Here is a 26981-nt window from a genome sequence, read left to right as displayed (position 1 = left end):
AGTCACAATGGAAATTTTGCCAAAGGACTCTTTGACTAGAGTGCAGAGCACATCAAGGCATATTTTTTTCTGCAGGCTAGCTTCTCTTTTATAGACATATGTTACACAGTGGGTTTTTGTTGTTTTGTTTGGCGAATTGTGAACATGAATATTAGGATGATTGGTGGGCACAACGGACGCTAGCCATGCAAACATTAATCTTTATACCCGCAATTTGTTTGCTGCTGCAAAGAAGGCAGGCACAAGTTATGTGCGTGAAAATGGTACTTGCTAAACGGGGACTGGGCTAATGCCTAGCTAACATTTAGACAAACGAACAAAGTGTAAATTGTGAATTTATTCATTTCAGCTATACAACGCACATGCCACTACTGTACTTGTGCTGGCAGATTGCAAGCTCTGCAAAAGCTGGGGACTTTGTTCTTTGTTTGGAACCATAAACTCACTGAACATTAAATCGCACCAAATGAGGGTAAACCCATCCTCATCATCATATCCACTCACTATACTCCACACGTGAACATAGCCATTATATGAACAACATACCCCCATATCTCAATGTCTGTACTTTGACCCGTTAACCTTTTACCCCCAATCGGGGATATTGCAGATTATGTATTCCTTACGCCACCCAATCCTAAACAAAACTTTGCACCCCTTAATAATCTGTACCTTATTCCCCGATAACCAGAAACTTCTACGCTTAAACTCTGTACCATTTTTTAAATTTTAACATCTTAATAAAGTTATTAAATCTTTTGCTTCTTGTAAAATACTGTGTGTGCTCAGTGCACTATCAAAATATATCTGAAGTCTTACAAAATTAAAACTAAACAACATAGACTGCTTTCTATGCCATGATTTTAATATCTGCTTGGGTCTCAGTCATGACCTCATTTGAAACATTTTTCAAAAGATTTTTAACAAAATGTTGCCCCATCCATATGGATCAAACATGTATGTTTGCAGAAATGGCTTAAAGATAAAACGTTTCTTCAATACGAATGATGGTGCTGCAAAGCACGACATCAACAGTCACAGATATAGATGCTTGGTGGGATATTTCTGCCCTTTTACATACTGAATTAATTTTATGGTGACTATCAATATGACACACAATTAATAGCAGCTATTTAGAAAAACCTGTCAGCCTTAACTATAAATCATATATTGATATCATCCACCTATAAAGATGATCTAAATCAATTTAAGACATTTCTCATTTATCAGCAATCACACACCGCACATCAGCATTTTGAACAGTTCCCCCAATTGCTAAGACAAAGACAGCTTAATTTGGGAAAGAAAGAAAGTGACTGCATGCAGAATGTGAAATGGAATTGACTGCTGAGGCTTTAATCTGGCCAGATATTTGTTTGCAGGCTAAACTAAATGCACAGCAGATATATTTGACTGTTATTCCCTGCATTGGTGCCATACCAAAACCTCACAAGTGCATAATAAACAATGTCATGTATACTTTTTGCTCCCATTCTTCACACTTTCATAACTTGGCTATTTTCAGAGCCCTCAGTTATCTGCTTCCACGGCAAACTGTCAATTTGAGGCCCAGCTGCAGAAATTCAATAAGATCTGGCAATGCTGCTCTATTCACCTCCTCCCTCTCGTTAGCCTTATTCTTTGAAAGAACAAAAGAACAGAGTAAGACGGAGAAACAGAGAGGGAGGAGGGATGACCAACAGAAAAAGGAAGGTGGTGAAAAAGCGTGTTTGTAATTTTAGATATTCTACCAGACCACATGCACAAAAGACAAAGGCTTTCAACCTTCAATCTTTCTTTTAAATGTACCATGTATAGACAGCAGCATTTTAAAATTGGGTATTGAGATCTATAAAGCAGCTCAAGAAAGAAAACTCTATTAGCGTATTCTGTCAGGCTAAATATTAATAAGCGGTATGTGTTGGAACTTTCCACCCTACCGGCTTGTCCTTACTAGACAACTGTACAGCAACTGTGAGTAACTGAACATCGTATCACTGACCAGTCAACTAGGACCTGAGCAAACTGTGTTCAGCATAATGTTAGCCAATATTCATTAAACCCTTCATCTAGTAGAGTTTAATCATGATTTGCCCCAGTCTATACTGATCAGACATGTCAGCTATCTTCTGTTTGCCAGAAGCTGGGAATGCGCAACAGGGGATGGATCACTTGAGGATTACCTATTCTGTTAATTCCCTCTGAAGCACCTGGCATTGGCCACTGTTGGAAGACAGGATACTGGGTAGATGGACCTTTGGTCTGACCCAGTATGGCCATTCTTATGTTCTTACCTTGGCTCTTCTCAATAGCATCCAAACATTAACAAGTTCTTGAGGGAAGCCACATTCTAGTTAGCAACACTGTACAAATACATTTAGAATGTTCTCTGTAATTATATGGGTGACAGTGCCATGGAATCAACAGCTGTGCCACAATATTACAGGGGCATTGGATGTGTTATGAATACATCGATTTGGAGCTTATTTACATGACATAAATAGTTTAATCCATTTGAGTGAGCACCACCATATAGCAAAAACTGATTATGTAATGTGTTACACAGAATATCTACTATTTAAATTCCAGAGTCCCACTAAAATGACCACAATTGTTTTCCCCATTGTTTTGCAGAAGATTGGGATGCTAGAAAAAACATGCAACTATTGTGAAATATTTTCTGTTCCATATTATACAGAGGATACAGTGGCTGGTGCATATGATGGAATAAAAAAACCCATTCTACGTGGATAATAGAAACCTGTTCCACTGAAAACATACAGCAGAAATTTTCATTCTTTGCAGACACACGGACTACTTCTCAAGACGCAAGGCTGAACCTAGTTATTTAGTACAACACCGTAGATGTGCATGGTGCCGTACAGACAAACAATGTGACCAGTCACTGACCTAAGAAGATTACCATCTGAATTAGATACTGAATAGGGAGAAATGACCTCAGACAAGAGGAGGGAGATGTGATAAGGAAAGGAATGTTTACATACTATAAGGTCACATGGCTGTTTGTGTAATACATATTGTGTTAGTTCCTTATAATTAACTTGGCACATGAAGGGGAGGAGTCACCGAACAGTTAATTTACATATCCAGTTGTATTTCTTCAGCCTCCATTGGCGTACATATGCAAAACTTCATGCACACAATTTTGCTCCTGTGTCTGTAGCATGCAAGACACCTACAGGTACATAGGGCTCTATACCTACAAAGTGCAGGGGCACGTTAGTGCTTATACAAGCAGAGAGCCAGGTGGAAATTTCCCTCAAGAGATTTAGCTATGATTTTAAAAGTCAAAAGGAAGTGCACACAACCAGAACATCTCCTGTTACTTGTATCTTCCTTGAAAAATGAAGAACTGCTTGTTATTAATGTGCACCTGCGAGAAAAATACTGTTGATCAACACTGTTGTTTCTAGAGAGCTAACATGGAGAGGGCAGCCTGGTCCTGCATATAAAGACTTTGTGGACAACACATGGTCTACAGGTGTGTTGTGCAGGAAGATGTTGCGGAGCAACATTGTTTCTTTAGATCTTATGCAATAACAATATTTTGTACAGTAATCTGCAGTGTGTAAAAAGCCAAACATGACAGTTGGGCCTTCTCTCCCTCTTCCTAAGGGAACTGAGATAGGACCTGTCACTACTTTATTGGGGGCAGAGGAGATAGGAAAGTGGGAGTGGAGGAGTAAAGAAAGGACAGGACAGGACAACTGACGTGGGTCACTCATCCTAAAAGGACTTGTGTAGCCATCTTCATTGATGCTGGAGCCTTCATGTGTCCTGGTAACACTGTCCTATGGATCATAGGACATATCCATTACTTTCAGCTGCACTGAACAAGTACATTGGTCAGATGCGTCAGAGAAGCTGTCTGGCATTACAGCTTGAGTAACAACATTCCTATTTAAGCACTGCAATCAACTTCTGAAGTTAGCAAACCACTGACCATGACTAAGGGGCTCATATCTCTTTGTACTATTGTTTCCGCCACTCCGTAGACTAAGTGGGACAGTTAACACTGTATGGCTATTTGTGTGAGCAAGATGACTAGAATAATCATTAATTAGATCATCAATAATTAGATAATCCAAATTTCAGAACAGTAAGAGTTCTCCTAAACACAGTCCAGTCATATTTCTTTACTGAAACACAATGTACCCATCTCTGAAGTTCACCCAAGGGCGCCTATAGCATACCAGCCATTGATTAATATTGCTCATTAAATAATAGTGTAAACAAGAAGTAGACAATTAAAACAAGGTACAAAGAACTGAGATTAAGGGGAGCAAATTATAGCTCTATCTAGGACACATTCACTGGCACAAAGTTGTGCTTAATTAATTGTATCAGCATGATCTGAGGGGGGAAAAAAACATGTTTCTGAACAGTTGAAAACCTATGATCACTAAAAACATAATACAGGATTTGCATTACTTCAAACTCTAACAGCTTGTTTTCTGATTGAAATATGTTGCAAAACAACCCCTTACCCCGCAAAAATGCTTTTTAAGAGCCTGACCACTCATTGCATCTGTATCACTGTGCTATCAAATAACTAAGCATTAGCCACTTACAGACTTTTGTAAGGCTTAAAGGAAAAAAAAAGCTTTTCTGCAAGGAGCATGCCTGCTAGTATCAACATATCAAGTCAGTTAAGAGTACAGAAACACAGACCAGCTGGTTTGTGCCCAGCCTTAAAGAAGACAGATGTCAAAAGGACCTCCTAGATCTCAGGCTGATAAGGAACCCCCCCCCAAAGTTCACTGGCTGGCTCTGATGGAGAGAGAGAGAGAGAGAGAGAGAGAGAGAGAGAAAGAAAGGGAAAGAAAGGGAAACAGGCTCCCACTCCCATACCAATAAGCATGAGGACAAAGGGATCAGTAGTCTTGAACCAAACCAAACCCCCCAACACACTTCCTATCGCTTTTATGAAGACAAGCCACTCAGCTAAGAGCTTTCTCCTAACGAACCTCAACAAAAGACAGAGGGATACGATCTAGGAACTATTCGGGTACCGGCATAGGAAGGCGCCAGACCTTTGGCGCACCCCCTTCCCCCATCTCTCCCCCGCACCCCCGGGAGGTGCTCCCAACTTTCCCAGGCTGGCTCTCAGCCCCCTCTCACCCCGTGATTTCCATAGCACTGACATGCCTCCTGCTTGCTCTGAGGCTGGAGATTAGCTCGCGGGGTGGGGAGGGACCGGGGAACAGGGTCTCAGCTAAGCCCCCCTTCGGGACGGGACTCTCCCAGGCCCGTGCCTTGGCCAGGGGTGAGCGCCGGGCTGGGGGGTGGTGCTAGGGGCTCACCCCACATTCTCCTTCGGGGGGGGATGAGGTGTCCCCTGCGCGGTCTCAGCCCAGAGACCCGGGGGGCGGGGAGGGGGGGTCCCGCCTGCTCCGACCCTCCGTCCAGGGCAGGCGAGCGCGGCGGGGACACGGCCACCCCCCACACTGGGGGAGGGACCCAGGAGTCCAGGACCCCCCCCGCCGGGCGCTCACCTTTGCCGCTGCACCTCCAGCGTGAATCCGCCGCCGCCGCCTCCTGGGACCAGCTGCGTGGGGCTGAGCAGCCCCGGGGGGCCAGCGGGCGGCGTGGGGGGCGGGGGCCCGAGCTGGCCGCCCAGGAGCAGCTGGGGCAGGAACGGGGGCAGCCCGGCCGGCTCCGCCTCGCCCTTGGCCCCGCTGGGAGGCAGCGGGGCGGGAAGGAGCCGGGTGAGGGCTCCGGCCGGCTCCGCCGCCGCCTCCTCCCCGGCCGGGGCCGAGGGGGGCGGCGGCGGCTTGTGCGGGGCCAGGCCGGGGGGCCGCCCGTCGAGGGAGATGTTGTTGAGGAAGTAGAGGGCTGCCTGCCTGCGCCGGGAGTCGCCCCGCTTCCGCGGCGGGGGCTGCTCCCGGGACGGGCGGCTGGCGGGGGACCCGCACGCCGCGGCCGCCGCCATCCTCTTCCTCCGCCGCTGGCTGCGCGGCCGCCTCAGCCAGCCGCCGCCCCCATTGGCCGCTTCGCGCCGGTATGCAAATGAGGAACGGGCCGCGGCGTGCGCTCATTGGCTCAGCCTGTCCGCCGGTTCCCATTGTCGATCCCGCCCCACTGGCCCTGCGGGCTCTACTGGGTCCTAAAGCCGGCGATAGCGCAGGGCGCATAAAGGGGGAGCCAAGGGGAGTCACAAGGGACAGCGGCCCTAGGGGCGGGGGCACACGGCGACCAGCCCCCCCGGGGTGGGGGCACAAGGAAACACTCCCCAAGTATGGGAGACAAAGAGACACATCCCCGGGGGTCCAAGGGGTCCCACCCCTGGGGATGGAGGTACAAGGAGACACACTGCTGGGGGGGAGCACAGAAAGCACCTGCCCCCTGGGGCCAGACACACAAAGGGCACCATCTCCATGAGGAGCCAGAGGGATGTGTCGTGCAGATGGGGGCAGGGATAGCTCAGTGGTTTGAGCATTGGCCTGCTCAGTCCCAGGGTTGTGAGCTCAATCCTTGAGGGGGCCATTTAGGGATCAGGGGCTAAAGGTCCCTTCCAACCCTGATATTCTATGACCTGTTGTAACTAGGGCTGGCTGTGGGTCCTTTTGCAAGTCTCCTACCCTCCCTGTATCTGAGCTTCTCCCGCATGGAACCGTGATTCTAATCTGCCCCCCCAAGCAGGGAGTTGAAGGGCTAATGCATTAACATGCCTGCTGTGCTTTGAAAGTAGCAGTATTTTTCCTATGTTATTTATTTATTTATTAGCTAGATCCCTTGATGTGCTCAGAACTGTAGGTGGTGCTTAAATTGGGGAAGGGGGGGTTTCAAGGGGGTCAGAGACCTGGTTTAAAATAAATAAAAATAAATAAAAAAAAATCAAGCTGGTTTGCGAAGGAGTGAACTTTAAACTCAGTTTCACCAAAGCTGCTGCTCCCAGTCTATTATAGCCCACCTCCCCCCACACTATACACACACTTTTTCCAGAACACTTTCAGCACTGAGGGCAGGTGACAGAAACAAATGCAGCCTCTGCTCAGAGGGTTTTACAGCGTCCAGTTGCGTTCAAGGGGGTTTGGTTATTTTGTTTGACATGTTTTCTCCATCACTGGACATTTTAAAATCAAGGTTGGCTGTTTTTGTTTTTGTTTTTACAAGATGTCTAGGAATTATTTTGGGGGAGTTATATTGCCGGTATTATACAGGAGGTCAGACTAGATAGTCACAATGGTCCCTTCTTGCCTGGGAATCTGTGTATCTGTAACTATGTGGTTCTTGTGTTTCCCCAAATAAACAACATTTGGGGTCCACATTCCTAAGGATTCCTGAGTGCTTGTAAGTGGGGTAGAAACACCTGTAAAGGTGACTGGGCTGTGTTTGTGTGTTAGGTTGTTAGTTCCTTTAACCTGGGAGTGGGTAAGGTTTCAGACAGGGTCTCATTTTTTGTTTTAATCAGAGCCCCTAGACAGCACTGAACATGGCCCTTCTTACTGCTATATCACCAGGCAGAAGGATAACATTTTGGGGACTTGTCCGGCAGTTGAACCTAGGACCACTGGATCTAAAAGCACGCAGTGTTACGCTTTAGCTGAAAGACTCACCTCTGCTTGCATGAAAGCTGTAGCAGACTCATAAACCTCTATGTGTTCCAGCCGCTTGGGGGGCAGCGAAGAGTAACGCAGTGGAGTGTGGGTTACATGTTGAGAAGACTCACTGGGAGACTTAAAAGGGTGAAGACTTAGGCCCTAGTACCACAAATGCAGAATGCCAGTTGTTCCATTAAGGTCAGTGGAATTACTCAGATGCTTAAAATTAAGCAGGTACATAAGTATTCACAGGATCAAGGCCTTGGAATGTTGAATTTCATTTTCCAATAATACCAAACAGGGCCACATTTTTAAAGAGGCTTCACACCAACTTTTAATACCATGCCTGCAACTGTGCACCTGCAATCAAATCGATGTCTAACTACATGATTTGTAGATGCTAAACTATGGGCACAAGATTAAAGGCAGATTTTTTTTATATGGCCCATAAACCACTATATAAACACTAAATATTATTATCGTAGATCTTTCATAAACTCTATTTTTTGCATACTGTCCTAAATAAAACATTTGTGTTATAAAATTAATAGCATTTAATAATAACAAAGGAAACACAAGGCACAAAACATCTATTTTTTAAAAAAAGCCATTGCAAAAAAAATCACTAATACGGTGTTATAAAAAAAAATCAGAGAATCAAGAGAAAACTCCCTATTATTTATGACAGTCAGTGTAGGTCAGGTTTTGGCCTAAATCATTTGGCAGCATACTTTATCAGGAAAGATACCAAAAACATAATTTGGGTTAAAAATAATTTCAAGCTCCATTGTTATCAATCTCATCAATGAAGCCAAGGGATGAATGGGCACGGAGACTCAGCTAGCCTTTCTCTGCCGTACTCCAGAGCCTAAGATGTGAATTAAAATGGAAATAATTTTTCTTGTCTTCTGTTGGCAAAAACAGCTGTACAATGTAACCAGTCCCACGGAGTCAACCGAAAGACTGAAACAATAGCACAGAGAGAAATGAACTTCCACAGTTACCTTGATGGGTTGCTATCTTCAAAGCCCAATTAAAGAGTTTGAATGCCAATGCTGTTAAAGCTTTAATACCAGGGAGCTTTCCTGATCCACCCAACAAGTGTGCTCCTTCAGTGTGGATGAATGTAGCATGTATGCCCTCATGTTTCATTCAGGTTGTTACTAGAACACAGGGGCATTCCATCAGCAGTGAAGGCATTTACACAAATGAGGATAACTGGATCCACCCCATGTCAGTCTTCCCTTCCTTGGCCTCCCTACTTCCATCCCCCAAACAAGGAGTCACAGTGGACTTGGAAAGGGGAAGGGACACCCCAGTTTCAGTGGATTTGGGAAGGGACACCCCAGTTTCAATTTAACCTATCAGTACAATATTACTTAAGTACAAGATAGTGTTATGGCAAAAAGCCCAACAGACTATGTTGCTGAGCAGTATGCTCCAGTTCTGACTTCAGGCACATTTGACTCTTAAGTGCCACAGAGTCTCTATGATGAACACTAGGGCTGGCTGATTTATATTTACAAGAGCATAGATGTAAAGTGCCATTTTTAAAATGCATCTTAAAGTGCCTCTTTTGCACTTTGCCCACTAATCCATCTCCCTGGCACTTACTCTTATATCCAAAACCTTTGAGCCAGCCATGACTGATTGGCAGCTTTCAGCTTTCACTGGTGCATTAATCACATGACCTGAAGTGATGTTCCTGTGATCTTGTCTGACTACAGTCACTTTCACTTGGGAGTTGTGTTCCCTCTTGACACCTACCGGAGCAGAACGGACATTTCCCCCAGAACCCTAACTGAGATGCATTCATCAATGCAGGTATTTTTTTATGCTTTTCGGTCACTGCTAGTTTCCAGTTAGAAGCATAATGACAGGCCAGCCTCAGGGGAAAATGTTACGGAGTGGACCACAGTGCCAATTGCGGTATGCCTTGGAAAATGATTCAAGCTTTCACTGCAACAGAAAGTGTTTAAAAAAGGCTGAGCTGATTGATTTAATCATATAACTCTCCACCAGGGAGGGTTATGTGCTCACTTCATGCAAAATGTATGTGGCACTTACGTGAGGATTTGTGACTGAATGAATCAAAACCTTTACTTAACCGCATGGCACAGGAACTGCAATATGGATTGTTACTAACAGACCAGTAACTTTCTTGGGGCGATCTTGTAAAATTTGTCTTCTGAATAAGTAGCAAAAAAATCAGCATTCAGAATAGATATTCAGTGTTCAGCATAGACATTGGCCCGCTTGGTAAAGAGCAGGACACAATCAGGGCAGGGATGGGGAAGTCAGAAAGGCACTGAGGGAGAGAAGAAAACAGAGTGCCCAGGGGTGCGTGGGGAAGACCAGTGTAGGTTGCCTCAAGAAGCCTGATATGATGACCCCCCAGGTCAAGGACCACATCAGAGTAACTCACTAACTAATCGCCTTCCCAGATCTACCCAAATCCATGCTACCATCAATTATCCCCCCACAATCCATCGATCACATCATAATATATCTCACTTCCAGCCCTGTCCCATCTTTCCTCCTCTCCAGCACATCACTGATCCAGTCCCTTTCAGTCCACCAATTCTCCTTGTTCACCTTCAGCATCTTGACAGGCTGCTGTTCCCATCCTCACTCAGTGCCAGCCTCCTCTTCACAGCAGGGGCTGCCTCATCTTCCCTCCCAGGTGCATCACTGTGTGGGAAAATGGAGCTGCCCTTCTGGCAGCACAGGGATTCTCTGCTTCCAATCCCCATATCTTCTCCCCACAGCTCTGTGGGGTGACATGGACAAGGAGCAAGAAATGGCAGGAGACAGAGAACCTATTGCAGGGCTGGAAGGAGTCTGCCTGGCAGATCTGTCTTCTGCTCACCCAGCAGCTGAGAAATCCCAGTGACAGGCAGGAGCTGAAGACTAAAAATGCTAGTTGATCTGCTAGGAGAGCTGGAGATGCTGGGGGTGTTGGCTAAGGAGCAGGGTGAAGGTTTGCTTCTCCACTCAAAAGCTGGGCACTGGGAAGTCCGGTGAGGGGTGAGTTGTTCTCATGGCTCATTACAGTTGTGCATTACACTTCTTGGGTTAGCTAAAAAGCCTCATAATATGATCAACATTTTGAATTCATGAACCAAAATTTCAAAACCAGCCTCTACATTTGCACATGTAGATTAGTATACACAATGCGTCTGTGTCTGAAAAATACAGGCCTTGTGCCTGGAAGCAGCCTTTGTGCCATGCTGCTCAGGGAGGCAGACAACTGCTTGATCTGCATGCACACATGAATTGTGTCTTGGGGGGTGGGCACTCGATTTGTGCACACAGAACTGCAGCCACAGAGTTAAAGATGGGGAGGAGCCCTTTTGAAAACTTGGACCTGGCTACATTTTTGAAAACTAGACACCCAAGATGAGATTGTCAAGAGTGACGAGTGAGGCTGGGTGTCTTGACATCTGGGTACTCAATAAACATCTTCAAGGGGGCTGATTTTCCAAAAGTGCTGAGCACCTGCCCTCTCGAGTACAAACCCCTTTGCAATTGGGCACCCCAAAAGCAAGGCATTCAAAATCACTAGTCACTGCTGAAAATCTTGCCCCCAAATTTTTGCTAATAATATACTATATGTGCCCACACATGCAAACCATCCCATCCAAATGTGCAGCTGCACACGTAGAACCAGCAATTGGATACTGCAATTTTGACTTTTTATGCAGGTACTTGTTTGTATGTGCAAGTACATACTTGTGCGCACAGGGTGAAATTCACCCTGAGCAGAGCTCCTGCACAAGGCCTAGGTATCACTCACATCCCACTGAAATCCTTAACACTTAAGTGGCATTTAAACATTGCATAGATTGCATGCCAGCCCTCTGCACAGGATGAATTGCACCTGCAGTGAACCAGTGAATGAGGCTGCATTCTTATTATTTGCAGGCATTACTGACTGAATCAGACCCAATTTAAATGAGAAAGTTCCTCTTTATGGAGGAATCGGTGATCAGCATGATGAAAAAAGGCATGTGTTAAAAGAAAAGGATAAGGGAATGGATATTTGTGAAAATCCTGTGTTACTGAAAATTTCCTTGAGTGTGCAGTAATTTCTTCAAGTTTAATGTTTTTAAGGATTTTATCTTTAAAGAGGTTAAACAAAACATCCCCAACATGCTGTAGCCACGTAACTAATGACATTTTAGAATATTGAAAAAAAGATTAAGAATCTTATTTGCCTTTCACTGTTTACGCTTCTTTACTTTCTGCATTTCATTCAGCTCACACAATAAGGAAAACATTTGAGCTAGTTTCACTCTGCTTCTAGTCAGCTTAACTTCCTGGTTTCCACACTTGAATGTAGCACTGGAATGTTTGAATTACAAATATACTCCAGAGAAACCTTTGTGTAGGGTTTAATTTTGTTGTTGTTTTAAGATAGAAATGTCTATCAATTGTCAAGATTTGTAAAATCTTTGCATTTTACAACACCTACATTTTGGGACTAGAGACAACCTGAAAATGTCCCTTTACTGCCGAGTTGGACAAGAAGCTGATTGGCAGTAATAGAATAAGGGTGTTTGATATGTGTTTCCAGGACATGCAAGCTGACAGCAGAGTTGCACACTGTAAGTATGATCCAATATATATGAGTGCGTGAGGATCAACAAGCAAAAAATTGCAACAGTCTGTTATTGGAATCTGGATTTTCATAGCAGGAAATAAGGGAGACAGTCCTTGCTATTTATAATGGAATAAAACGAGACCCTAAGCACAGATCTAAACACTCTTACAGTTTATGGAATTTCAGATCCAGATCCTTATCTAGTAGAAACCAACTGGTTAAGACGTGAACGAGTTCCTTTCGGAAAACCAGTTCATGATTCCAACCATTATATTAGAATTTCCTTATTGATGGTGTCAGAGCTATAATTTAGCCAAGCTAAATAAACAAGAGCTGTCAACCTGCTAGAAGTCCTCGTCCTTCAGCGGGACAGCTTCTGCATTACTTCACTGCTCCATTGTCAGTATGTAGGATCTTTTGGGGAGAATTTTCAAAGACCCCTGAACCTGGCCCACAAAACTGTGGGTGCAGATTTTTTTCCTGCTCATTCTGTGCATGCTAAAATTTAGATTTGCACCCTATAAGGTGCGGTATTCCTTGATCACTCAGAGCTAAAAGTACCTGCAAGATAGAGCTCTGCTTATTCTGAGTCTGGTTCCAAATAGCTATGCGAAACAAGAGCTTCCCAGCGACCGACACATACTCTGCCACAATACCTGATATGCATAGGCCAAGCTTACAAACAAAAAACTGCAGGTGCAATTTCAATGGATGTTTTTTGTTTTTTTTAAAAAAAGGACCTTCCTGTCTTCAATATAAATTTAGCTGAAAAAATGGTTTTATTTAACTTGCAGACTATTTGGTCTTGTAGATATGTGCACGTCGTAAAACAACTCCCATTCAAGTTAACAAAAGACTGCCATAGACTCCAACAGGAATTGGATTGGCCCCATAGGACTAAATCTTTTTCTCTTTAAAGCATTCAAATAGTCTCATTAACTTCAGTCAAGATGAGCAGGATTGGGTCCCTATGCGGAAAATCTCATCGTGATGACATTTTGTCATCACCAGTTCCTGGTGTAGTCTCACATTGCCTTCTTATAGGAGAAGATTTCCAATATCAGGTCTACAGCATCACTAATGCTGCCAAATCAATATGCATAGTTTGGCTGTCAAGAATTACCAGTAAGTTAATGAGAGGCTGAGGGGCATAATTACAAAAATTAATGGATTTCAACAATTATTCATGTTTTCAAAGCTAATGCAGGGCAGGAACACGTATCTCTGAGGATTGTAGCTAGTTTTATGCAGTTAGATGGATTGCAGCATATAAAGGTTTATTTTACTTGAGGAATGTGCTCAGAGAAGCAGTTTGCTCAAACCTCGCACATCTATCTTTTGGTTTTACGGTTTTGGGTTACTGGGGCTTTCTGAAATACTGTGTCCCTGCCAGGCTTCCCAAAAGGATGGAGGTACCAGGACATCAGCTGAAAAATCCTGTTGAAACAAGTCAGACTCTGGACAAAAAGCCAACAGAAAAGACAGTAAAAGAAGAATACAGTAAAACAAAGGTTCGTTATGTGACGACGTTCTGCTGTCAGTGGAAAAAAAATTAGGAGTTTGTTATCATTGGCAGGACTTTTACACGCTTCCCTTGCCAAGGAAGTGTAGGCATGTATCAGGGCAGTTACTTTATATTAAGAAATGAATTCCATCTTTCATTAAATTTTTTGGCTCTCAGCGTGTCTCCATCCAGTTTGGTGGCAGGGCTGGATTAAATCAGGGGCTTTAGGGGCTGCAGCCCAGGGCCCCGGGCTAAGGGAAGCCCCTGCGCAACCGGGCTCAGGCAGGCTGCCTGCATGCCGTGGCCCTATGCTGCTCCCGGAAGTGGCCGGCTGCTGGTACATCTCTGCGGCCCCTGGCGGAGGGAGGAGGCTCCGCGTGCTGCCCCCACCTCCAGCACCACCCCCACAGCTCCCATTGGCCGGCAGGGGCAGCACTTGTGGGTGCGGGCAGCGCACGGAGACACGCTGTCCCCCTCCCTCCAGGTGCGTGCAGAGATGTACCAGCAGCTGGCTGCTTCCCGGAGAAGCATGGGGATATGGCAGGAAGGCAGGCAGCCTGCCTGAGCCCTGCTGTGCTGCCGGCCGGGAGCTGCCTGTGGTAAGCGTCTCCAGGCTGGAGCCTGCACCTCGCACCCCCTCCTGCACCCCAACCCCTTGTTCCAAGTCAGAATCCCCTCCTGCATCCAAACTCCCTCCCAGAGCCCGCACCCCTCTCCTGCCCCCCAACACTCTGCCCCAGCCTGGAGCCCCCTCCTGCACTCAAACTCCCTCCCAGAAAGAAACTCATATAACAGCTGTTCTAAGGTAAGAAGTGGGCTATTTTGAATTAACTTAACTGTATTCTATATGTTTTAAGACTGAAATGTTACCACAGAACCGCTTTATGTTAATTAAAAGGCAAGTTTAGTATAGCGTTAATAGCCTCGATGCCACAATTGTGATAATTTTGTTTTAAATTAGGAAAAAAGACTTGCATACAGAGGCACTACAAAATCTAATAGCCCCAGGCCCATAGGAGAGTTAATCTGGCCCTGTTTGGTGGGCTTTCTTTGCAGCAATGCATAAGTACATTTTTTCCTAATGGGTCTTTCGAAAGAGGTCAGCTTGCGCCATGCCTAATACAGCCAGACCCCTCCTTTGGGGCTTATTACAGCCCCACAATCCTGCCCAAGTAAGGGGCAGCACAGAGCTTCACCGCCACAGGTGCTAGGCCGGAACCGGAATTGGACTCTGAGTCTCAGCCTAGAACTGCCAGCTTCCCACTGCTACATCAAGGCTCTCCCCAGTGCTGTCCCGACCCACTCACTGTGCAGGAAGGGGATTTTCAGCCCTCTTCTCACATCCCTACCACACAGGCTCCAGCATCCTGAAGCACTGATAGCCCATGCAGGGGGAAAGGGTCCACTTATACTCCCTTGCCCAGGCATGCAGCAGGGCTCCCCTTCGACAGAGCCCTGGAAGCACTGGTGCTCAGGATGCACTCCCTTCACAACACCAGGGCCTGATCCCACACCCCTGCCTCACATCAGCGTGACTGGCACCACTCCCATGAGTGAGGGCTGTGAGACCAGGCCTGCGCCTATGGCGATGTTCCTGGTTAGGGGGAAGGCAAACTTTTGTTTATAGATACAGTTTGTGGGTGAAGGGTGATTCTTTGCTACCAACAACCAGACGTGCAGAAAATAAAGATGACAAACTCCAGAGCAGCACTGGAAACCCCACATAGTGCGATGGGGGTGCAGCTGAGAGCAGGCTTGGGCCCCAAACTGGGCCTAGTTTCTGTTCTCATCATGCTGGGCGTATAGAGAAGATGCAAATCCTCATACATGGGAGACAAGCACCACTGCGACCCTTCCACAATCCTGCTTGCTCTCGTTGAATCAGAGAGGAGCCCGAACCCAAACCTTGCATCGGCGCAACCCCAAACAATAGGGTGCCTGTACTCTGGACCTGCTTCTGAATTCTGTGCCTTCATCCCATCTCTCCTTTGGATGCAGCCCTCAGACATCAACTGCCTGACACTACCCCCATCCTCGGCTTTGAAGAGCGTGGGATGCTAGCTAGATCCTTGAGAAAATGTGCTGTGAGAGTGTGTAGGCTTGGCCCTCAACTAGTATCTGGGTGAGAATCTTCTCCTTCATCTCCCGTCTCTCCTGCCTCTGCATCCTCTACCCCTCTGCCCATCAGCCCCCTCCCCAGGCAGGGTCCTTATAATTTCATCTGGTAATGAGAAATCGACAGCACACTCAGTGCCGATGACAGAGGAAGCTACTCTCTTATTTGGATCTGTTGCTGTTTAATGACCTGAATGTCTGAAGCACTTTTGAACAGAGGAGCTAAGCACATTGATTTCCACAATGCCCACTGCTAGTGGGGTGCTGTAGCTGACAAGCAGCGATTCAGTTCCTGGTCTCGGAGCAGAGCGATTGAAAGGATTGAGATCTGCTGCGAACAAAGGCGCTTCTTTGGCTTCGCAGGGCGACCAGTCAGAAAACCCTCTCAAGAGTTTCTGTGATGAGCTAGCTGTAGCTAGAATATACCGTAGCACAGTTGAGCAGGGTGCAAGTTCCTCAGTGGTAATTCTGCTTGACAACCCTTTAAGCCAAAGCCCAGTGATTTCAGTTCTGGGCCTCTGCTACGCACAGGCTGCCAACTGTGCTGAGCTGTGTCTGAATGCGCGGTGGAAAAGCACCAGCGAGGAACTGGGCTGAGATCCCTAATTGAAAGATTACATGGCATCAGGGCTTCTTGTTGATACTTCCATAAGGTGGGAATTTGCTAATCTGCGCTTCACTAATCCACACGCTGCATAATTTGCACTGACAGAAATGTCACCAGCTCCTGCCCACTTCTCAGCAAAGGTTTTAAAAGCGACTGCGCTCCTGTGGTGCCAGGACTTCTTTTTGTTAGTGAAATAGAGCTCAGTGTCTTTCCTATAACAGCCTCAAAAAGTAGGGCCCGATCCTTGGATTGAACTGAGCTGTGCTTGATGCAGAACCAAGGATGGGGAGTTAGAAGAGGTAGTCTCAGTCACCTTTCTGCTTGGCCAGTCCTGGGGCTGGCTGGGGGCCAGTTTAGCTGCTCTAAATCACTCCAGCTATAGCAGTTCCTAGGGACCATCCTACAACCTGGGATAACCATAGTCTCTGCCTGCCATGTTCCCTCTTCTCCCTCCCACTTCTCCATGCCGGATTGCCAGGAGCAGGTGAGGCAGACGTGGCTATGCCACTTGGAGATTCCCCTGTGCAGAGACCTGATCCAGATGTCTTACTCTGGTAGCTACCCAATGAAGAGGCCAGTTCCTGAGCTGTCGTGAATCAGCATGGCTCCACTGACTTCAGTCCCTCACAGGATTAGGCCCTTCATTAACAGTGTGCTCCTATAACAATACTTAGCACTTTGCATCCTTTGACCTCAAAGCACAAAGATACGTAAGTGCCATTAGCTCCATTTCATTGGTGACTCATAGAGAGATAACTCCCCCAAATCACATAATGGAACCAGGCATAGCCATCACATCTCCCGATTCACAGCCCGGTGCGCTACCTATCAGGCCACACTCGCCTTTCCGCACACTAAGCACTGGACTGCTCCAAAGTTCCCTTTCATTTGCAAACACCTGGTTAACTGAGCTACATATTCCAAATTTCCATCAGAGGCACTTTGTCACAAAGGACATATGGGACTGAGCTTTGTGTCCTGTGACTCTTCCCAGCCTCCATTTAGGACATGTGTTTGGTTTTTTTTACATGATATAACTTGAGGCATATGACACTTTAAGAGGAAGATTTGCAAATAATCTACCCTGGTTCTTACCATGCTATCCCAGGATTAGCCAGGGTTATCTGAGAACATTAAATTAACGTCTGCATGACATCTGCTCCCATTTCCTTAACTCAATGATAGTCTTCTTCCAGCAAACACACACGGAGAGAGCCTCCACACTATGAAAAAAGGTGGGGGTTTAAGCACATGGTAACTACTACGTGCTAATATCCTAGTGTGGACAAGGCTGTAGCAGTTTTAACACCTGACAGCGGGTCGAGGTAAACCCTAAGGGAGGGCCCTAGATTCTACCATGTATTAATTACCACAGTTCAGGTAGGGCAAAAACATACCTCTTTTCTTAATGCAGACAAGGCCATGTGGTGAAATTCTGGCCTCATTTAAGTCAATGGGAGTTTTTCCATGGACATCAGTGGAACCAGGATTTCACACCCATAGAACAGAAATTCACCCCTGGTCAGAGGGCCAGCGCAAAGTCTGTGCACCACTTAAACCTTTGATGGTTCTCCAGATGCTTGACAATAACGATGTCTTAGATGTTAGGCTGGTTCACGATTTGTGCTTGACATAAAATTGGAATGATGAGTTATCCTGTTTATGGACAGATTTGTGCACTATAGGCACCTAGCTATTAACCCCTTCAATAAGGCTGCAATTTAAAAAAAAAGAAAAGAAAAAAGGATTGCCATTAGGTGCCTAAATCCATAATTAGGGTCCTAAATAAGTGGTTTGATTTTCAAAATGCTGTGTAACCATAGAGCCTCTTGACTTTAGTAGGAGATGTTGGATATTCAGCTCTTTTGAGAATCAGGCCATTGATTTAGGAGCCTAGTTTCAGGCTCCTGTTTTAGAAAATTTAGGCTTAAATGTACTCTTGATTCAATCTACGGCTATGTCTTCACTAGAAATGCTGCAGCTGTGTCATTTTAGTGCTTCAGTGTAGCCACTCACTGCAGCAACTGGAGGGGATCTCCTGTCTCTGTAGTTAAACCACCTCTCCCCTAAGAGGCAGTAGCTAGGTTGATGGAAGAATTCTTCTGTCGACCTTGCGCTGTCTACACGGGCTGTTAGGCTGGCTTAATTACATCACTCAGAGGTGTGGATTTTTCACGCCACTGAGCAACGTAGCGGAGTTGACCTAACTTTTGAGTATAGACTTCTACCATTCAGAATTAATGAAACTAGGTGCTAGCATGTTTTCCCCACCAGGTGGCAGTGCCAGACTAAAAGACAAGCCTCCTCTAGGGCTGCTAACCTATTTCAAAAACAAGGGGCTGTTTTCTTAGCACCCCCCTCCCACTCCTCCTCCCAATATTATCATCATCATCATTAGTACTGTTATTAACAACAACAGTAATAATAACAACCAGTACTCACCTACGTTTGACAGGGGTATTTCTTGCTGATTTTTGCATCACTATCAGCAACTCCTGATCTTGTTGTACAGAGATGAAAAAATAGGGGCGTTCCAGATAATAAGGGACTGTTGGCAATGCTACAGGGGCTTATTTCCTTCTCCTATACATACTTGTTTGATCTGGTCACGTGGGCCGCCTGCAGTGACTGCGTTTTTCCACCACCCAGAGAACACCCAGGACCCTTGCCAAGGCCCTGAGCTCCAGCGGGGCGGATGTGACGGGGCATTCCCCCCAGGTGCAGGGGTGGTGGTCCTGGGGCCGCAGTGCTAGAGCTTGGGCACACCCCATCCACCCGGGATGTTTTGCTGTTTCTCCTCCCCCAGTGCCGTCGGTATTATTGTCTATCTCAGGGCCTTTGTTCTTGTCAGCTTTGGCTGCCATTTATCTCACTACCGCTTTATTAGCTGATATACCCTGCTGCTATGGAGAAGGCAGGCAGCCCTATGAGCCCCAGATCCATGCTGAGAGCTCAGGGTATGGAACAGAGTGATATGAACTAAACCCTCCCAGCCCAGAGACTGAGCATCGACTCTGCCCTTGATCCAGGCAGCTCCGCTCTCCCTCTGAAACAAGGGCCCCATTGTTGCTGCTTAAGCTAGTTTTCCATATGATAACGTACTGGTGTCTTTCATTAAACCATATAGACAATCCCAAATCAGATTCCCCCCACCTCCATTTTCTTTAAACACATAAGGGACACATGGGCTTTATACAGCATTAGGACCCAAGGGCCAACACCCTATAGGGCAGGACCTGGGAACTGCGAGAGCAGGGGAACAACCTCTGTCACTTCTCAGGCTCTGAGGCTACTTCTTGGGATGCTTCCACACCTTCAAGCCAATGCACAGTCTTCAAAGACAGAAGGGGCACGGTCCAGAGTGAAGCAACTCAATTTCCCCACCCCGAGAACTGCTGTTCAAAGTAAAGCAACTAACTTTGCTAATTGCTCCTGTAGTGTCTCAAAAGGAAGCCAGTCAAAGACCTGAGTGTGGCACAAACTCCTGCTCAGTGCTGCTGTCCTTGCACACTCCAGGAGGGACTCAGGGAAATTCCAACCTTATGCATGGCAGAGTCCCTCCTTGCAATAATGGCCAAAATGAATATGCTTGTTCAGCATCGACTAGGTGGGAAGATGAACCCTGCTTGCCTGACACTGAAGGAAAACGTCTTTATACCTCACACATTGGAAAACTTGTTCATGAACAGTTTCTCCAGGAGAAAATAAGACGCCAGTGATGCTGCCAAAGTCAGTGTGACCTGCTGAGTAAGTGCTGCTCATGCAAGCTGCAGTTTTGACTTATAGACCTGACCTTTCCAGGGATCTAGTACATTTTGCAGGAGAGCATATGTGCAGCCTCTCCCCTTTCCATCCTGTTCTCTCCCCCTTCTCTTTTTGACGTGCATCCCACCCCATCATTCCTCCCTCTGCTCCCTTCCACAGCCAGCTTTCCTGCCACATGCATTGAACTGGAAAAGGGAAAACACCAGCTTCGTACAATGCAAACAACAGAACCGCCTATTATAGTCAACCTGTGCAGCGATTTAATCAATGCAGGCTGTACATGTGGGGAGAAGGGAGCCTGAGCATATTTAATTGTGCAACGTGTTCTGCTTGTCACCTTCTTTTATCCTACAGCAGAAACTCACAAATGGGATGTTTAACATGTATATCCCTGTTACCATCAGCTTGTCTTTGTAATTACCCCCTTGAAGTGCTTCTCCTTGTATGAAATGCCATGACATTGCATCCTCTAAAGTCTCTGCTCCTTGTCCTGACTCCAGCACTCCAAAGCAGCGCTGCATTTAAGGCCTTAATTCTCCTCTCGCAGACAGCAGCACGAGGGCCTGATCCAGCAAGGTGCAGCATCAGGCCGTAAACCGGTAGTGACTCAGTGTGGGAGTGACACCAGCGTGGAATTGGTGTGCTGGAGAAGAGAATCAGACCCAGAGGCACCAGCAGCGAGACTGCTTCTAACAACACCAGCTGTGTCAGCCCTGTGCCATCAAGGACAGGCATCACCAGCTCTTGTTTTCCAGTGAGGTTCTGCTCTCATCTGAGAGTGTGAAAAACACCGAGCTGTTTGTTCTGCAGGCCTTGTGTAAAACTAGTGGAAGCTCAGCTGTGTTGCTCAGGCTCCCATGGAGTTCACCTTTGCCGTGATACATGGACCTCAGCTCTATGCCCATCAATAATACTTAGAACTTCATAAGGATCTTCAAAGTGGTTTCCACATTGTTGGGAATTAGTCCCCCCGAAGCCCCCCACGAGCTAACAAAATGTCTTTATCCCCATTTCATGGGCAGGGAGACCAAAGGAGAGCGGTTATGTGACTTGCCCAAGTTATAGAATCATAGAATCATAGACTATCAGGGTTGGAAGGGACCTCAGGAGGTCATCTAGTCCAACCCCCTGCTCAAAGCAGGACCAATCCCCAACATAGAACCATAGAATATCAGGGTTGGAAGGGACCTCAGGAGGGAGTCACTATCAGAGCTGGGGTTCAAACACTGGGTTCTCTGGCTCCCTGTCCAAGCCTCTTCCTGCAGTCCACACGGTCTGGGATATTACTGCCTGTTGCAGTTTTCAGTTAGTTCTCCTCAAAGATGTTTTTGCCGCAAGCAGGGCTGTTGTGCTCCATTTCCTTTGTAATTTCTGCTGCATCAGCCGGTGCTTGGGGAGCTTTGATTTTCCTTCTTCCTCTCACTGACTTCTTATATGCTGTTAATAGGAAGAGGACCACAGGCGTTAACCACATGGCAATGGACTGTTCAGACCACTATTAATGGGATATGGTCAACAATTTCTAGGCCCAAACTATCATTTGTTTAAACCAAAATGAGGCTTAGCAAACTACAGAGGAATAGAAACCGTTTTTAGTTTTGTTTTAAACATCCACAAACGCAGGTGTTTTAATGAGATTTCAATATCCCTCATGGGCTTGCGAACCTGAAAAACAGCAGCAAGAGTGGATGGGAAGAAGAAAGAGAACTTGACTCTGAAACAAAAGTGCAACTAATCGAATGAGTTTTAGGGACGGATTTTTCAGGCAGCCTCAATCCAGTCTTGCACATCCACTTTTTGAGTGCGCCACCGATAGTGTGTACGTCTCTTTTGTATGTGCCAAGCCCCCATTGGCCTCAGACTGGCAGATCTGCAATTAATTATTTGGTGTATGAGAAATTGTTTGGTGTATGAAAGACTGGGTTGTGTCCATTTTGGGGCAGATAATTCATTGCACATGCAAAAGTGAGGGTCAGAGGCTGGAAGTCTCAGCAGTGTATTATATTTAATTGTTGACATAGTGCATATGTACAGAAAGCTGCGAGATGCCTGCCCCTGCATTTGTCTGCAAAGCCTACTTGTTGTTTGCACAGACTGGGCAATTGTGTGCAAAGAGGCATTTGCACGTGCAAAGCTTTCCTTGGATGTGTGTACTCAAATGTAGCCAGGTGTGTAAGTGTTCATTTTGAATAGGTACAAATGGGTCTTGGCTCTTGGTAAATGTGGCCCTTATTTTCCATGGTGAGTCAGATGCTAAAAGGAATCAGTAAACGAGTGAAGAGAAAATTAGGGGCTGGATTTTCACAATCTGAATGTCCAAAATGTGCTCCGAACTTGTGTTCAGAGTTATCATGACGACATGTGAAAGTCAGCTATCTGCATGCACAAGTGGTCAATTCAGATGCAGCAGAGTGTACAGCCAGTCGCATTGCACCCTTCAAATGAAAATCTGGCACCGGATTTTACAAAAATTCTGCCAATGTGTTTGTATCACCTGGCTGTGCAATCTGAACCCCTGACAGCAAGGCTGGACAAAGCACTGCAAACAGCCTAGCACCAGCTGGTGTCTGGATGTATGCCAGGAAATGCTCAAATACAGCAAAGATGATTGTGTATCAATAATCCCTGACCGATAGCCCTCAGAGATCTTGTCTGTCTCCAAACTCTGTACAACTTTGCCCAATCCCACGCTGCAGGATCAGGCCTTTTAAGATTCTCAGCAGCTCTGGCAGTGCCATTTCCACATCCGCCCTTGGTTTGACAAGCTTCCAAAGCTCGGCTCTGGTGTTTGTTTTTAAGAGGAGCTCCTTTATTGTTTGAGCAAGTTTTCATTTGCTGCCTCTGTAGGTATCTCAGGAAGGCCAGGGGGTGAGGTGAGAGGTGGCTGTTGCTTGTTATACAAGCCTCCTTTTAAGCTCGGGTGACAGCTGTCTATACATTTTTCAATCGGTCAACGCCGGCCTTTCTTTTTTGACTGCACAAAGAGGGCTACTAGCAAGCCATTTATGATGGAGCAGTATTTACGGCTTGGCAGGCCTGCTGCTATAGACCTCCCCTTATTGATAATAATTTTCTGCTTACTCACCTGTAGGAAATACCGGTACAACACATTCCATTGTTAGCAAGGTGAGACCTCTACGGCCACGCTTAAAGATCAACAGCGGTTGTGTGAAAGCTTTCTCCGAATGTCAATAACGCTTTGTGGAGTATTTCGCCTAGTCTGTCAATCAGCAGTTCTTAGTATTGGCTAAACAAACACTACAGTTTACACCTATTAGCTTAGGTGTTAAGACGTGCTCTCTCAGCCACTCCTATCCCAAGCTGGCTTGGCTAACCATTAGCAAGGGCTTCCCTGTTTGGAGATACACTAGTTACCAATATACAGTGTAGCGTGTCTTATCATAAGGAACCAACTGTATCACCTTGGGCAAACATTTGTGTAGTGTGAAATTCACTTAGTGGGAAGCAAACACGCCCACGGTGGGTCAAGGAATAGGGTTGCATGCCCCTCATGTATTTCTCTTAAAATGCTAATTAATCAAGTGTGGGTCATTGGAATAGTTGTATGGGGGCCTGATCCAAATCTCATGGAAGTTAAAGCACAGAACAAAGGACCAGGATGGAGAATATTATCATGCCATTCTACAAATCAGGAGAACACCTGCATCTGGATACTGCGCACAGTGCTGACATGGGTTCGGAGAAGGGCAATGAGAAGGATCAGAGGCCAGGAAAAACGCCTCCGAAGTAAGACTGAAAAGGTTGGGATTGTTACCTTAGAAGGGAGACGAGTAGGAGGTGACATGATAAAAGTATATACAGGAATGAATGGTCTAGAAGGCAAGAGGCTGGGGTGGGGGGTGGATGTTGTTTGTTAAACAAGCCCCATTTCAAGCTTAGGTGACAGCCCAAGAAGGGAGAGCAGGAGCTTCTGTTCTCCCTGTCTCATAACGCAAGAACAAGGGGACATTCAATGAAATTGAAAGGTAGCAAAGTCAAAACTGATCAGTGCATAACTAGACTGTGGAACTCATTGCCACAGGATGTCGTTGAGGACAACATCTCATAAGAGTCAAAGAGGGATTGGCTGTTTATATGGACACGAAGAATACCCAGCGTTATAACATTTAATGCAAACAGCGAGTTTTGGAAAGGATAAAAATGTCATGTTTCAGGGGCTAAGCCAATCTGTAACTACTAGGGATCAGGATGAGTCCTTCATGGGTGCTGATTATACCACATCTGACTGTTGTGGGGTTTTTGCACATTTCTCTGAAACATCTGGTGCTGGCTACAGTTGGACACAGGATATTGGACTAGATAGACCTCGACTCTGATCCAGTCTGGCAATTCCTATATTCCTATGGAGCAGGCCCATACTGGCTAGTTGTAGCTAAACAACAGGGGACTTCTGACAGTCTGGCTCCATTGTATTTACTGACACTCAGCATTTGCAAACAATATCTCACCCCACTAACATTTCCATCGCTCACAGTTCCAGACCTCCAGAGACTGGAGAGGTCTGTGCCACAAGTTTGTTTGCTGCTCATGACATTCAAGAATTTGCCAAGGGAAAAATCATACAGAAAAGGAAGAAAAATAAAATGTTTCCATTCCCAGATGCCCATTTTCTCCCTTGTATTATCACCAATTAAATGTTTTTTCAAAAAAATATTTTCTCATGCCCATTTGCAGCTTCTAAAACCCTGTCCATACTCTTATTTCCCACCCATCACCATGGCATCTGGTGTGGGAAGTCCTCTCTGTATCCACAGCACCAGGCAGCGGCAGTGCAAGATTTAACTCACTACACCTCTGCCTTGGCTTGGAAGGACCTCCTCTAGAGTGCAGAACCGCAGGAGCCCAGCAGGACTCCAAATCTTGTAAGCTTGGCAGGAACTTCACAACCGTGACCTTCCAGTTCCTCCAAGATCAATTACTCAAGCCCTCTCCTCTCACCACACCAGTATCCAAAACAGGGTCATGACCCTTGCTAATGTTGAGGGACATGGCTGCGATTCAGGTAGCAGGGGGATTCATATCAGTTAGCTTCAGACAATGCAAGCTGGGCTCTATTAGCAGGTCCTTTCCGAGCAGGCCCTCTTTCTGCGTACCTTTTGTCCCTGGACCCTGCCCTCTTTTCCTTTTCTTTTGCAAGACCTCACCCTTGTCCTCTTTGCACAAATGTTCTCCTTCTGCATGTTCTTCTGGGTGGGTTTCATGTTCATAAGTGGCAGCCACCTAGACAAATCAGAAAACCGGTCAGTGTTTGGCCCACCGGACTCCTGATGACCCATCCTGTCACTCTTGGATTCACTGCCATCCCTTACATCACAGTGCTAACTTGCAATTGTTTGTGAATTTGATGCTCACAATGATCCCAGGACTTTGCCCTTCTCTAGTGTCACCCAAGGAGCTCAAAGCACTTTGCAAATATTAAACCCAAGATTGCCAAAGTGGATGATCAGCGTAATGTGCCAGAAAGGGGCCTGACTTTCAGCAAGTACTGAGCACTCACCCTTGAAAAACAGCCCCCTTTAATGTTTGCCAAGTTGAGCCCTCCCTGTAGGGTTGCCAACTTTCTAATCGCACAAAACCAAACACCCTAGCCCCGCCTCTTCCCCGAGGCCCTGCCCCCTGCTCACTACATTCCCCCTCCCTCGGTGGCTCGCTCTCCCCCACCCTCACTCACTTTCACTGGGCTGGGTTAGGGGGTTGGGGTGCAGGGGGGTGAGGGCTCCGACTGGGGGTGCAGGCCCTGGGGTGGGTCCAGGGATGAGGGATTTGGGGTCCAGTCTGGGGGATGGAGCAGATGGATTTGGAATGTGGGAGGGGGCTGCAGATTGAGGCAGGGGTGTGGGGTGTGGGGGGTATGGGCTCTAGGCTGGGGGTTCGGGCTCTCGGGTGGGTCTGGGGATGAGGGGTTCAGGGTGTGGGAGGGGGCTCTGGGCTGGGGCAGAGGGTTGGGGGGCGGGAGGGGGGTGAGGGCTCTGGCTGGGGGTGCAGGCTCTGGGTTGGGGCCAGGGATGAGGGGTTTGGGATGCAGGAGGGGCCCTGGGTTTGGGGGGGCTCAGGACTGGGGCAGCAGGTTGGGGTTGGGGTGCTGGCTTACCTCTGGTGACTCCCGGTCAGTGGCACAGCAGGGGACTAAGGCAGGCTTCCTGCTTGTCCTGACTCCATGCTGCGCCCTGGAAGCAACCAGCAGCAGGTCCGGCTCCTAAGCGGAGGCACCGCAGGCAACTCTGTGCGCTGCTCTTGCCCGCAAGCACCGCCCCAGCAGCTCCCATTGGCCGTGGTTCTGGCCAATAGAAGTGTGGAGCCAGTGCTCGGGTGGGGGAAGCATGCGGAGCCCCATGCTCCCCCCACCTAGGAGCCAGACCTGCTAGCTGCTTCTGGGGCACAGCGCAGAGCCAGGACAGGCAGGGACTTAGCTGCCTTAGCTCCACAGCACCGCCAACCGGACTTTTAACGGCCCGGTCGGCGGTGCTGACCGGAGCTGCCAGGGTCCCTTTTTGACCGGATGTTCCGGTCACAAACTGGACACCTGGTCACCCTACCTCCCTGCTGTTGGTGTGTGGAGACCATTGCCTGCCATGCTGACCAATACTGTCTCATGGTTTCCTTGTGCTCCCCATCCATCTCTATCTATCTGTTGTCTTTTCTCTTATACTTAGATGTTATACTCTTTGGGGCAGACGCTATCTTTTTGTTCTATGTTTGTACAGTGCCTAGCACAGTGGGGTCCTGGTCTGCGACTAGGGCAACTTGGCACTACAATATTATTATTATTTTAGTATTTATCTTGGCCTAATTGACTCATCC

At 46.8% G+C, this 26981-nt stretch overlaps 2 protein-coding genes across 2 annotated transcripts in view; both read right to left on the bottom strand.

Moving 5' to 3' along the window:
• The window catches only part of CABLES2 (Cdk5 and Abl enzyme substrate 2), a 45272-nt gene extending 39319 nt beyond the window's left edge, over window positions 1–5953 (bottom strand). The window contains exon 1 of the mRNA XM_074969642.1: window positions 5517–5953. Coding sequence (XP_074825743.1) covers window positions 5517–5953 — 437 coding nt within the window. The remainder of the gene's footprint in view (window positions 1–5516) is intronic.
• A 15231-nt stretch (window positions 5954–21184) lies between these two features.
• Window positions 21185–26981, bottom strand: part of RBBP8NL (RBBP8 N-terminal like) — a 47773-nt gene continuing 41976 nt past the window's right edge. The window contains exons 13-14 of the mRNA XM_074969593.1: window positions 25274–25400; window positions 21185–21596 (exon numbers count right to left, since the gene is read on the bottom strand). Of these exons, the coding sequence (XP_074825694.1) occupies window positions 21466–21596; window positions 25274–25400 (258 nt within the window). The 3' untranslated portion in view covers window positions 21185–21465. The remainder of the gene's footprint in view (window positions 21597–25273; window positions 25401–26981) is intronic.

Source organism: Natator depressus, chromosome 13 (genome assembly GCF_965152275.1).
Source record: "Natator depressus isolate rNatDep1 chromosome 13, rNatDep2.hap1, whole genome shotgun sequence".
NCBI lineage: Eukaryota > Metazoa > Chordata > Testudines > Cheloniidae > Natator > Natator depressus.
The sequence above is the reverse complement of the archived record's forward strand: the minus strand, read 5'-3'. Positions and strand labels throughout refer to the sequence as shown.